The 13,165-nt window shown below is 68.3% G+C and overlaps 2 protein-coding genes across 5 annotated transcripts in view; one reads left to right on the top strand and one right to left on the bottom strand.

Annotated features, from left to right (window-relative positions):
• Window positions 1–955: 955 nt before the first annotated feature.
• On the bottom strand, window positions 956–11,760 carry FMNL3 (formin like 3). 4 transcript variants are annotated; one of them, XM_061443519.1, is made up of 27 exons: window positions 11,524–11,760; window positions 9,528–9,611; window positions 9,352–9,432; window positions 9,190–9,266; window positions 8,161–8,244; window positions 7,695–7,844; window positions 6,664–6,772; window positions 6,499–6,575; window positions 6,307–6,400; window positions 6,088–6,162; window positions 5,900–6,010; window positions 5,674–5,823; window positions 5,483–5,584; window positions 5,167–5,413; window positions 4,945–5,013; window positions 4,704–4,828; window positions 4,430–4,632; window positions 3,493–3,727; window positions 3,344–3,412; window positions 3,183–3,263; window positions 2,967–3,096; window positions 2,723–2,883; window positions 2,491–2,592; window positions 2,319–2,408; window positions 2,126–2,237; window positions 1,940–2,037; window positions 956–1,266 (listed from the first exon to the last, which is right to left on the bottom strand). In XM_061443519.1, the coding sequence occupies exons 1-26, from the start codon at window positions 11,671–11,673 to the stop codon at window positions 1,946–1,948; spliced, it is 3,060 nt and encodes a 1,019-aa protein (XP_061299503.1). In that variant the 5' UTR covers window positions 11,674–11,760; the 3' UTR covers window positions 956–1,266; window positions 1,940–1,945. The 4 variants fall into 4 exon arrangements, with proteins under 4 accessions (XP_061299503.1, XP_061299505.1, XP_061299504.1 ...); XM_061443521.1 differs by having other exon boundaries at window positions 5,674–5,820; XM_061443520.1 differs by having other exon boundaries at window positions 9,190–9,263.
• A 963-nt stretch (window positions 11,761–12,723) lies between these two features.
• The window catches only part of TMBIM6 (transmembrane BAX inhibitor motif containing 6), a 6,045-nt gene continuing 5,603 nt past the window's right edge, over window positions 12,724–13,165 (top strand). Inside the window, 4 exon segments of the mRNA XM_061443532.1 lie at window positions 12,724–12,794; window positions 12,889–12,914; window positions 12,917–12,996; window positions 13,091–13,165. The exon segment at window positions 13,091–13,165 is cut by the window's right edge and continues 46 nt beyond it. Coding sequence (XP_061299516.1) covers window positions 12,739–12,794; window positions 12,889–12,914; window positions 12,917–12,996; window positions 13,091–13,165 — 237 coding nt within the window. The 5' untranslated portion in view covers window positions 12,724–12,738.

Raw genomic sequence — 13,165 nt, 5'->3', positions numbered from 1 at the left:
ACTGCCACCACTCTGCTCCCAGGAGGAGGAGATGCTGAACTCCACATTGGCCCAGACCAGCGCCTGGGGGGTGGCTGAGGCTGCCCAGATCGCCCTTGTCCTGGTGCTTGGTGCCACCATCGCCTTGGCTCTCCTCTTCCTCGGCTGTAACCTGCTGCTGAGAGCCGAGCCCCTGGCGGCCCCCCTGGCCCAGGGCGAGCGGCGCCCCTCCCATGAGGGGGTTCCCGAGGGCACGGAGGGACCCGTCTGACCCCATGGATGGACCCAGGGACCCCTCGGAGCCCCATGGATTGACACAGGGATGCAGGGATGGACGGAGGGACCACAGCAGCTTCACCCGCAGCAGCACAGATGAAGCAGGACGGCGCCGGGGACTTGTGCTCATGGATTAGAAGGGTCCTGGGCGCGGCGGTGCTGGTAATCCCCTGGGGGGATTAAGGGAAACTTTTATTCCCTGTTGTCAGGGTTAATCCTTGGGCTGGGCCCTGCCCTGGGGGCTGCTTCTGCCCTACTGTGCTGGGGGGGCAGATCTGGGGTTGCATCCTGCCCTTCCCAGCCCCTTGTATCCAAATGGTGGAGATGCTGGAGCTGCATTCTTTGGCCCCAGTGATGCTCAGGCCATATCCTGTCCTTCCATCCCCTTTTCCCTTTGTTCCCAAAGACCCCCCAGCCCTAAACTGTTCCCAATTCCCCCCAGCTGCCGTCACTGGGTGCACTGGGACCACCTCAAGTGAGATGGGCGAAGGGGGGGGCTTCTCCCTCCCTTCAATCCCCTATAGTTAATAGCACCCCACTATTTAAGGATCTCATGCTTACATGTATGTGCCCCCCCTCCCCAGGATATGGGATTCCCAGCGCGGGGATGCTTCCCAAACCCCCACTGTACCCCCCCAAAGCAGGCAGCAGCCATGTAAAAGTCTCCATATATTTCACATGTACAAAAAGTCACGGGGGGGGGGGATTGGATTGGGGGGGGTCTGGGGCTGAGATGGGGGGGGCACCGTCCTGCCACTCCCCCCCCAGCCTGGCTTTGGTCCCTTTTCTTTGGCAATTAGTGTTCACATCTGTGGTCAAAGTGACGAGCGCAGGGGTGGGTGCCCCATGGTCCCCATGGGGAGCTGTGGGGGAGAACCCCAATGGGGTGGGGGCACCCCCAAGGGTCAGCTGGGCCCCAATGCAGGTGGGAGGGGGTGTCCAGGTAGTGCCCCCCCCATCCAGTGCTGGGGTCCAGGCCCTGCCACAGCTACAGCCGGATCCACCTGCGGGCTGAGAGGGGAAGGGGCCGTGTCAGGGGCTGAGGCACCTGGCTGGGATCCAGTGGAGGACCAGGATCCAGTGTAGCGCTGGGATCCCGTATAGCACTGGCATCCAGTATAGCACCAAGATCCTGCACCAGGATCCCATATAGCATCGGGATCCTGTGCTGGCATCCAGTATTGCACCAGGATCCAGTGTAGCACTGGGATCCAGTATAGCTCCAGGATCCAGTGTAGCACTGGGAACCTGCACTGGGATCCAGTATAGCACCAGGATCCTGCACCAGAATCCCATGTAGCGCCGGGATCCTGTCCTGGGATCCAGTGTAGCACTGGGATCCAGTATTGCACCAGGACCCTGATCTGCATCAGAGCCCCCATGCAGCAAATCCCCCCTTGCACCAGGATCCAGTGCCAGGGTCTCATGCCAGAACCTCCACATTGCACTGGAATCTGGTGCTGGGATCCTGTACCAGGACCTGAGGGGGGCACCCTGGGGTGATGGCATGCGAGGAGGGGGCGTGCAGGAGGGGGCATGCGGGGCCGGGTGGCTCAGCGGTACCGGGGGGGCTCGGCAGTACCGTGGGGGCTCGGCGGTACCGGGGAGGCTCGGCGGTACCGGGGTGGGCTCCGCGGTACCGGAGGGGCTCAGCGGTACCGGGGGTCTCAGCATGCCGTGGTACCTGACGCTAACAGTTGGACTCGTCGTGGTGCGCCGGGTCGCAGAAGAAGCGGGACCCGCGCTTGGCCGTGCGGGCGGTGAAGGGGACGCTCTTCAGCGCTGGGGGGTGGGGGGCACAGGGACACGTCAGCCTCCCGGGGCGCGGCGAGGCCGCGGGGGGCCGGGCTGGGGGCGGCGGGGGCTGTACCGGTGATGATGTCCTCGATGGTGCCGTCTTTGCCCTCGTAGACCGGGCGATGGTCCTTGGCCTGGCGCCGCCGCAGCTCCGCGATCAGCTCCTGCTGCTGCCACTTGTTGCGCTGGGCGGGGGGGTGGGCACAGGTTGGGGGGTGCACGGAATGGGGGGGGGTCCCATTTGTGTGTCCCCCCCCCGCGCTCACCTTCTCCTGCTTTTTGGCCTCCTGCGCCAGCAGCTTCTCCCGCATCACCTCCTCCTGCTTCTTCCGTGTCTCGTTCTCCAGCTCCGCATCCTGCCGGAGCGAGGGGGGGTGATGGAGACGGCCCCTTCCCTGTGCACACTTCCCCCAGGGTCACCTCCCGGCCCAGCCTCACCTTATAGGAGCGGATGAAGCGGACAAAGACTGGGAAGAAGACGGACGGGGGGGTGGTCTTGGGGCTCTCGCCGAAGTACCGCACCACGGTGTTGTAGGCGTCCTGGAGCGGGGACAGGGACAGCGCTGGCATACGAGGGGTGCACAAGGGGAGCACAAAGGGAGCACAAGGGGCACACAAGGGGAGCACAAGAGGAGCACAAGGGGTGTTGAAGGGGCGCAGGAGGCCTCACCTCGGCCGTGCGCGCGTCCCGCTGCAGCCGCTCCAGTTTGCCCTCGCTGCTGGCCAGGAAGCCGCGCAGGACGCTGTGCTCGTGCAGCCCGCACTCACGCCGCAGCAGCTCCATGCCCCGGCCCAGCTCCTTCACGTCCAGCAGCACGTTCTCCAGGGACACTGCGGGGACGTGGGGCCAGGCTCAGGGCACGCACAGGGGGTGCTCGGGGGGGGGGGGGGTTGAGGTGCGGTACGGGGGGTACCTGCAGCCGCCTTCTCCACGAAGTGCAGCTCCTGCCAGAAGGTCGCCAGCTCCGGGTACTTCTCCCGCACCGTCAGCGCGATGAAGTGCAGCAGCGTCATCTTCCTGTCCGTTGATTTGGTGTCCAGGAGCTGCCGGAGGATTCAGGATGGGGGGCTCAGAGCTGGGGATCCCCGCGCTGCCCGCTCCAGGATGGGGGAATCCCAGCGCTGCCCACCAGGTCCAGGCTCTGCAGCTTGAAGCCGTAGACAGCGCCGCGCTTGCTGCTGTTCATGTAGTTGCCCAGTGCCAGGATGATCTGCAGGGATCCAGCAGGAAAGGGGGTCAGCAAGGAGCAGGACACGGGACAGCGAGGATGGAGGGCAGGATCCAACCCACCTCCAACATGTGCTTGAGCTTCTGGGACGACTTAACAGAGGCTGAGGCCGCGATGATGGCATTGAGCTGCTGCAGGGGGATGGGAGCGGGGTCAGCAGGGTCCCTTTGGGTGCACCCGTGGGCGCAAAGCCCCCGTCCCTGGCTCGTACCGGTGTGAGCATCTGGAGGTTGTCAGCAAAGTTGCCGAGGAAGGCCATGATGGCCATGCGCTGCGGCAGCCGCTCCACCTTGCTGAAGTGCAGCATGAAGCGGTCCTCGTCCGCCAGCTCCTCCAGCGGCTTCCGCTCGCGCTCGTACTGCCGCAGCGCCTTCGCCTCCGCCTCCGTGGGCAGGAACCGCATCAGGCACTCCACAAAGTCCACCGGCAGCGTCGCCAGGTCAAACCTGCGCCCAGTGCACCCCGACCGGAGCCATTGCACCCCAACCAGAGCCATTGCACCCCAACCATCCCCCTGCACCCCAACCATCCCCCTGCACCCCAACCATCCCCACTGCATCCCAACCATCCCCCTGCACCCCAACCATCCCCACTGCATCCCAACCATCCCCCTGCACCCCAACCATCCCCATTGCACCCAAACCATCTCCCTGCATCCCAACCATCCCCCTGCACCCCAACCATCCCCACTGCATCCCAACCATCCCCCTGCATCCCAACCATCCCCCTGCACCCCAACCATCCCCACTGCATCCCAACCATCCCCCTGCACCCCAACCATCCCCATTGCACCCAAACCATCTCCCTGCACCCCAACCATCCCCACTGCATCCTAACCATCCCCCTGCACCCCAACCATCCCCATTGCACCCAAACCATTCCCACTGCATCCCAACCATCCCCCCTGCATCCCAACCATCTCCACTGCACCCCAACCATCTTCACTGCACCCCAATCATCCCCCTGCGCCCCAACCATCCCCATTGCACCCAAACCATCCCCCCTGCACCCCAACCATCCCCACTGCACCACAACCATCCCCATTGTACCCAAACCATCCCCACTGCATCCTAACCATCCCCCCTGCATCCCAACCATCCCCCTGTCCCCCAACCATGCCCCCTTGCCCCCGCTTCCCCCCCACACACGTGTGGATGGCCCTGCAGATCTCCTCGGTGCTGCGGCCAGCTTTGCGCAGGGTGATGGCCAGGTTCTTGGCGCGGTTGGCCTCCAGCAGCGTCACTTTGCTCGCTGCCTTCTGCGCTCCCTTGCTCTTGGCACACACCAGGTCGAGTGCTGGCCCCTGCGCCTTGGTCTTGAACAGCTCCTCGAAGCGCTCCAGGTCCAGGTCCTGGTGGGGCGAGGAGGGGGCTCAGAGGGGGGAGCAGTGGTGGCACTGCTCAGGGGGCTGTCCCTGCTCACCTCCAGCACCCGCTCATCATCCAGCTCGCTGAACACGGTCCCGCTGATCTGGTTGGGCTTCAGCGCCGTCCAGTTGAAGACCGGCAGCCGGAACTTGGTTTTGATGGGCTTCTTGATGCGGATGGCTGCAGCAGGGCAGGAGCCGGCTCAGCCCCCCCTTGTGCCCCCCCCGTGCCACCCCTTCCTTGGCATTGCAACCCCGGCACCCTGAGACCCCATTGCCCCCATGGTCCCCACATACCCGAGAGCCCCACAGTGAGGGCGATGGAGGGTGAAGCCCCGGGCAGTGGCGGAGCTGGGGGGCACTTGCCTGTGAAGAGAGGGGAGGGTGAGGCCTTGTTTCGGGTACCCCCATCCTCAGGAGTCACCCGGCACCAGGGACACCCCTGTTTGGAGGCTCCCTCCCCATCGCGGGGATGCTGCAACCCCGGCTGCCCGGTTCGGGCTCTCCCCATGGACTCACCGGGCAGCGGGGGGGCGGGGGGCGGCAGGGGGGGCGCAGGCGGCGGCGGGGGAGGCGCGGGCTCGGCGGGGGGCAGGACGGAGACCCTCGGGGTGTCCCCCGGGGGCTCGGGCTGGGGCTGGGGCAGGGCCTCGGTGCCCGGCGCCGGGGGCGGCTCGGAGCCGTAGCGCCGCCGGAACGCTTCGTCCTTCTCCTGGATCAGGCGCCGCAGGGTGCGCACTTGGTGGCTCGTGTGCTCGTAGGTTTCCTGCGCAGGGAGGGGGTCAGCACCGGGGGGGCGGCCGGACCACCCCACGGACCCTCCCCCCCACCTCACCTTGACCACCTCCAGCTCCTTCTCCCGCTGCAGCAGCTGCTTCTCCAGCTCCGCCACCCGCATCATGTTCTCGTTCTCCAGGTCCAGCAGCTTCTCCGTTAGCTGGGGGGGGGCACGGATGTGACACCAGCGCCGGGACCCACCCCTCCAGTGTCAGCACAGCCAGGACCCGTGTCCCTGTGCTCACGTACATGGGAGAGATGCTCCTCCAGCTCCTCCACCTTCTCCAGTGCCACGTTCTTGGTCTCGGCATCCTCCAGCAGCCCCCCCACGTCAAAGACGTTGTCCAGGTACGCTTGGATCTGTACCTGCAGCTTCTCGCTCTCCGTGTGCCTCGACTTCTGCGGGCATTGGGGCAGCATCAGGGATGGGGGGGTCCACCAGGGATCCCCCTCCGGCCCCTTTGTCCCCCCATACCTGCAGGAACTCCTCCAGCCCCAGCTTGGTGAACTCATACTGGAGATGGACGCGGAAGTTCATGTCCTCCACTGAGTGCACCACGATGTTGATGAACTGCATGCAGGCGACCTGCAGGCAGGGCTGGTGTCACTGGAGCGCCCCCCCCCCCCCCAAATCCCATCCCATCCCACAGACCAGTGTCCCACCATGAAGTCGATGCTGCTGTCCTCATTGCGGAAATAGTCCATCAGCCGCTCGAAGCGGTGCTTCTCCTTGCAGACCTGAGCAGGCAGCAGATATGGGGTGAACGTGGAGCTCCCCCCACCCCAGCCACGGACCCCCATCCCCTGGATCCTGGTCCTCAGTCCCAGCCTGATCCTGCTGCTCCCAGTGCCCCCATCCCAGCCTGGTCCCACTGTTGGTACCTCCTTGAAGTTGTCGAAGGCAGCCAAGATGATCTCGTGGCCACCCCTCACCAAGCAGACAGCTGCCAACAGCTCCAGCACCAGCGCCTTCATCCTGGGGCAGAGGCACACCACCACCATCACCATCATCACCACCACGCTATCAACATCACACTGCACCAGGGACTCCCCCATTGCCAGACGCCCCCTTACCTCGGGTTCTTGTTATTGAGGCTCAGAGCAATCTCATTAACAGCATGGGGATGGGACATGACCAGGTTGAAGCCGTACTGTGGGGACGGAGCAGGGACGGCATTAGCGGCACCGGCGCAGTGGCAATGGTGGCACCAGGGGTGCGCGTGTCCCCTGCCCTGGTACCTGGTAGTTCATGATGGCCCGGAGGCACATGATGCAGAGGTGGACGTCGTCCTTCTGGCTCACCAGGCGCGAGTTCTTCAGTGCCCTGCGGCTCGGCAGCGTCCCGTAGCTAGGGGGGACACGGGGCTCCGGTGAGCGGGACCCTGCCAGTGGGGATGCACCGGACCCGTGGGACCATGGCGGGGACAGCGCGGCTTCGGGAGGAGGAGAGGCAGAGAGAAGCAACCGGAGGGCGAGAGGGCCGGAGGATGGCGCCAGCAGCCGGTACTTACCGGCAGAGAGAGAGAGAGAGCAGAGCCAGAGGGGACAGGGGGACCCGGGCCTGGAAGCAGAGACGGGGCGAGTTACCCCGGGGCAGAGCCAGAGCTGGGGCGAGCGGAGGCAGCGGCACAGGGATGGGGACAGCAGCAGCACACATGGGGCAGCGCGGGATGTGGCACGGGTGGCACCGGGCACGGCACAGGCAAGGTACAGGGTGCACCGTGGGCAACGTGTGGCACAGGGCACACACCATGGCAGGATGATGCATGGCACAGGGCATACACCGGTGCAGGATGGTGGTGTATGGCACAGGGCACACACCATGGCAGGATGATGCATGGTGCAAGGCAGGATGGTGCATGGCACAGAGCATGCACCAGTGCAGGATGGTGCATGGCACAAGGCACACACCAGTGCAGGATGATGCATGGCACAGGGCACACACCATGGCAGGATGATGCATGGTGCAAGGCACACACCAGTGAAGGATGGTGCATAGCACAGGGCACACACCAGTGGAGGATGATGCATGGCACAGGGCATACACCAGTGCAGAATGATGCATGGCACAAGGCACACACCAATGCAGAATGATGCATGGCACAAGGCACACACCAGTGCAGGATGATGCATGGCACAAGGCACACACCAGTGCAGAATGATGCATGGCACAAGGCACACACACCAGTGGAGGATGGTGCATGGCACAGGGCACACACCATGGCAGAGCGTGGCACTGGCGGGACCCACCGGCCGCGGTGGGTACGTACCGTAGGGCACTCTGGCGAGCGGAGCGGGCGATGCTGCTGCCGAAGGGCGCGGGCAGAGCGCTGGGGGGCTGCAGATCCTCGATGGACCTGCTCCAGGCGCGCAGCTTCTCCAGCGCGCCGTCCTCACCTTCCAGCCCCTCAAAATCCAACCTGGCACACGGGGAATGGACGGGAGCACACGGGGAAGGGGGCACACGGGGATGGAGCACACAGGGATGGAGCACACGGCTTCAGCGTGGAGCAGCAGCAGCCACCGCAGCAAGCGCTGAAGCAGGTGGCAGCAGCAGAGCACGGAGAGGATCAAGGAGGGCCCCAGGACCACAAGACTGGGTGGGCAGCATGAGGACGAGCATCTCGTGTCCCTCCAGACCCCATGGTGCTGATCAGAGGCTGATAGGAGGGAATTGCCGTGCCCCCCCCCCCCCCCCGCCCAGCATCCCAGGCCCCACCCCAGCACCCCACTCACATGACGGCGCACTGGGCAAAGGACAGGTAGTTCACCAGCACATCCAGCCCCTTGTTCTCATCATTGAGGAACTCACGCACCCACCTATAGCACCGAGCACCCATCAGAGCCCGCTGGAGCTGGGGACACCCCCACTCCCACTGTGATCCCCCCCATCACCACCATAGGGAACCCAGCACAAGGGGGTGCTGAGGGGGTGTCCCAGGGCTCAGCGGCCGTTGCAGCCCCCTCAGCTATCGGCGGCGCCAGCCCCGGCGCAGCTTTATCTGTTGGCTGCAGGGCAGGGAGGGCTCGGGCCCGCGGGAAGCTGACCTGGGTGCTGGGGGAGAGCACCCCTGGATGGGATGGGGGGCTTGGGGTGCTCAACACCCCGGAAGGCTGTTGGGATGCACGGGCACATGGGGAGCGGGTCCGTGTGCACAGGGAGAGGCTACACCCAGGGGTGCTGGGTGTGAATGCACGGCCTCAGGGGACCCCACGCCTGCCTGCGCCCTGCCTGTTCCCTGCCTGCTCCCTGCCTGCAGCCCGTGAGTCAGGCAGCGGCGGGAGATGGGGGGGGGGGGCTCCCGGGGGCCGCCCCTTTCCTGCCGGCGCCAGCCCCTCGCCCCAGCTCGTTTCCTGTCTCCGGCTGCTGCTATTTTCGGGCCGCGGTTGGGGAAGAGCCGAAAGTCGCGGCCGCGCTGGGGCCGGTGGCGGGGCTCAGCCCCCGCCCGTGCACGAGCGGTCCCGCGCACCCCCGGTAACGGAGACCCCCCCGACCCTTCCCCGGACCCTGCCGGGGTCAACCCCCCCCCTCCCGGTGCCTGGAGCAGCTCCCACGGGGGGCGGCACCGGCGGCACCCGCCCGCAACATCCGCTCCCGCGACCTGCAGCGGCAGCTAGGGTCCCGCGGCACGGCCGGGGCAGGAACCGGAGCAGTTCCTGCAGCGCCTCCGGCTTCCCCTGCAGCTGCGGCGCGGCCGGGCCGGGACCACGCAGCTCCCCCCCCCCGGGAGCCCGAAGAGCCCCCCCCGCGGAGCCCGGACTCACCCGATGTGGTTTGTCCTCAGGCTGATCTCCAGCTCACGCAGGACCTTGGTGGACTCCTGCACCCTCCTCCTGAACTTCTGGGGGCAGAGCAAGGCTGAGCCGGCCGCCCCCCGGCTCCTGCAGCCTCCTGAGTCCCCCCAGGACCCCCCCTCCATCCCTCACCTTCCTCGTGACGCCCGGCTCCAGGAAGCTCCGCAGCTTTTGGATGTAAGCATGGGGGGGGCTCTTGACCTGGAACCGCTCCTGGAGAGGACACAGGGGTGTTGGTGGCACCAGAACGGAAGCAGAGCCCCCCATAGTCCCCCATGGACCAGCCATGGCCCCCCATAGCCCCCAACCTGGTCGCAGATGAGGTCCCACTTCTTCTCGTTGTCATACTGCCTCAGGAGCCGGGCTTTATCTGGGGGCAGGTTCATGGAGCTCTGGGGCAAAAGGGGGGACATGGTGACACTGCCACCCCCGGAGGACACAGCCAGGGACCCTGGCACGGGGAAGCACATAGGGACAACGGTGTGGCACAGGGGCCATGGTGTGGCACAGGGATGGAGTGGCACAGGCAGCAGTGTGACACGGTGACAGCAGTGCCACCAGGGCCAGGCGCCAGCCACCGGCTGCACCAAATCTCGCGCATCCTTCCTGTCTGCTCCCTTTTCCTTGCCGCAGAACCGCAGCCTCTGGTCCCTGACCGCGGTGCCCAAGGCACCGGGCATCTCCATGGCGGGGACCGGGACTGGGACACGAGGCGTCTCCTGAACCAGCAAGGTGGCAAACGGGGGTGCGGGATGGCGCTGTCCCGGCGATGCCACCCCGGAGGCGGGAGGTGCCGTTACCGGGATCCGGTCACCGCCGCAGCCGGGAGATGCCTTTGCTCCACCAGCTCCGTGGCAGCTAAAATTATCCCTCCCTGGTCCCCCTCCTGGCCTCGCGAGCAGCAGGAAACCGGGACAACGCCTGGGCGAGGCCGGGCACCCCCCGGCAGGGGACAGCGCCAGGGGGCTGGCAGCGGCACCGCCACGACGGGGACCCCCCCACGGGAGCGCTGCCCCCGTCCCCAGAGGGCCCCGCTATTGCCACACGGCGGGCACCGGTAAAACGGGGCCCCCGGGGACACCCCGGGGCTGGCGGAGGGGACGAACAGGGGGGCCCCCGCCGGGGGCACCGGGGGCGGCTTTGAAGAGCAGCCGCCCTCACCGGCATTCCCGCCGCTCGCTTCCTGCCTTTGTGGTGGGAGCGGGGCCGCTCCCGGCCGGGTACTTCCTCCGCCACCGCCCCCCGCACCGGGGACCCCCCCCTCGGTTGAATGAGCCTCCGCCCCCCGGGAGACCATCCCGGGACACCGGGGCTGGATCGTCCCTGGCCACCGGCGCTGAAGCCCCAGCCCGTGAGAAGCAACCGGGACCGGGGGGGAAACAGAGCCGGGGTCTCCCAGTGCCACCCCCCCAGTATGTCAGCTTCCTCCCCCCGCCATCGGCCTCGCCCAGCAGGATGCGCCCCCCCCGCCACCGGCCCCACCGGGACCGGCTCCCGCATCCGCCCCGCGTGGGACGTGGGGACGGGCAATGGGTCCCCCTGGCACGGTGGTGCCGGTGAGCCACCGGTACCCCCCGGTTCCTGCTCCCAGAGCCCCGCGGGACCACGCTCGGTATTTCCTGCCCGGCCGTGGCTTCCGCCACCACCGGGAGCCCCCGGTGTCACCCGGTCCTGGTGGCCCTGCCGCCGCATCCCACCCCTGCGAACCGGCCACCGGGGACGCGGTGCCCCCCGTGACAGCGGCGCTGCCGGGGTCACCGCAGAGACGCCCCCGGTACCGGGGGGCACCGCAGTCTTGGCCGGTGACCGCAGCGCGGTAGCCACCGCCCCGGCCGGGACAGCGGCCCCGGGAGCGCGCTGGGATCCGCATCCAGCCCCGTCCGCCACCTCGACGAGACCTTCCCGGCAACAAACTCCGGGTCCCGAGGGCCCCTCCCCGCTGGCACCGGGAGCGGCGTCACCCCCCGGGGATGTCCCGGGCCGGGCTCCCCCCGCCCCGCAGCCGCTGCCCACGCCCGCGGCACCGGCGCTGTCCGCCCGCCCCCGGTTCCTCTTGGCGCCGGTGTCCGCCCGCAGCCGGACGCCGGGAGGGGAGCGCTGCGCGGGAGGGTTCGGCCCGGGCGGGCGCACCGGGAGGGGCCGCGGGTAGGGGCGGACCGGGAGAGCGCGGCGGGACCTGGAGGAGGAGCCCCCGGGACCGGGAACGGAGCGCGGGGGAAGCGCAACGGGGAACGGGGCGGGGAGAACCGGGAACTTGAGGGGCGCAGCAGGCGCCCGGGGCCGCGGCGGGGATCGGGGTCTCACCAGCACCAGGGCGAAGCGCTCCTCCAGCTCGCAGGGCTCCGGCATCGGCATCTTGCCCGGGGCCAGCAGCCCGGGCCCCCCCTGGGCCGCCGCCGCCGCTCCCGGTCCCCGGGACAGCGCCTCCCCGTCCGCGCTCTCCACGTTCCCCATCCCCGGCCCAGGCACCGGGGGGCGGCGGGGGAGGCTCTGCCCGTCGCGTCCGGCCGCCGCCACCTCCCGGCCCCGCCCCGCCCCGCCCGGCCCCGCCCCGTCCCGGCCCTGAGCGCGGCGGCGCCGCCAGGGGGCGCGCAAGGACGGGCGGGTAACGGCGGCTCCACCGGGGGGCGCTCAAGAGGAACGGCAGCCAGTGAGGAGGTTACGATTGGCTCGGCGACGGCTACGCCGACCAATGAGCGTCGCGCTTCTGTGCGGGGGAGGCGGTGTGTGACCAATTGCGTCTCTCGGGCGCGGCCGGCCGCCAATGAGCGTCAGCCGCCGCTAGCCCCGCCTCACCCCGGGGGGCGGTTGTTAGCCAATAGAACGAAGCGGAGGGCGGGCCTGGGGGCGCGCTGGCCAATGAGCGGCGGAGGCGTGGCGGAGTGGGGACCGTTCGAGGCCTGGCACGGACGCGGAGCCGCGCAGGTGAGGGCGGCGGCGGCGACGCGGGGGGGGCTCGGCGGGGCCTGGGGGGAGGCACCGGGCAGCGCCCGCCCCGAAAGGGCCGCACGGGGGGGGGGGAATCCCGACGGCTCCGGGCCCCCCATGGCCCTCACCGGGGGAGCCCGGCCCAGCCTCGGCCGCCCCTGCGCCCCCCCCAGGCCCCGCGGCCGGGTCCCGGTCCAGGAGGGCAGCGGGGAGGGGCTCCGGGGGCGGGTCCCCGTTCCGCATCGGGCGGCGGCGGCACCGTCGAAACCGAAAGGGCCCCGGCTCTGGGCGCTGCCCCGGTGCCGCCCCCCCCCGCCGTGGGGGCAGGGCCCGCAGCAGGGGGAGGCCGCTCAGCGCTGCGGAGCCCCTCGGGGGCCCCGTTCCGGGGCTCAAAGCCGCTTCCGGCAGCTCCCGCGGGGCCCGGCCCCCCCCGGCACACCTGCAAGGCCTCGCAGAGCTTGCACCGGCTCCTGGGAGCATCCCCTGGGGCTCCTTTATCCCTATGGGGCTCCAGGGGGGGTCCCCCTGACCCAGCGCCCCCCCTTGCAGCTTGATCCCAGCCCAGCGGCCGGCACCCCCCTGCCCGGCGCCATGAACGTCTTCGACCGCAGCATCAACTTGGACGCGCTCTTCAAGTTTTCCCACATGTGAGTAAATTGGGGGAGGGGGGGACTCGGCCGGGGGGGGGACACGGGGGGATCCATCCTACCAGCCCCTCACTGCCCCCCCCATTGCCTGCAGCTCAGCGTCCACCCAGGAGCATCTCAAGAGGTCTACGCCAGCTTCGCCCTCTGCATGCTGGTGGCAGCCGTGGGGGCGTATGTCAATGCGGTGACCCACCTCTTCCAGGTGAGTGCCCATGGGGCGTCATTGGCCCCCCCCCGGCTTGCACCCCCTCTTTGTGGTGCAATGCTGGGTCCCCCGTCTGCCTCTCGCCCTGCAGCTGAGCCTCCTGACGGGCCTGGGCGCGCTGGGGCTCATGGTGTGGCTCACGGCCACCCCGCACAGCCGCGACACG

This window comes from Pezoporus flaviventris, unplaced genomic scaffold (genome assembly GCF_033815535.1).
Source record: "Pezoporus flaviventris isolate CSIRO_AGI_PZ_B2104156 unplaced genomic scaffold, CSIRO_AGI_Pfla_v1 ptg000400l, whole genome shotgun sequence".
In the NCBI taxonomy this organism is placed as follows: domain Eukaryota; kingdom Metazoa; phylum Chordata; class Aves; order Psittaciformes; family Psittacidae; genus Pezoporus; species Pezoporus flaviventris.
Note: the sequence above shows the minus strand (reverse complement) of the source record. Positions and strands in the feature narration are given on the sequence as shown.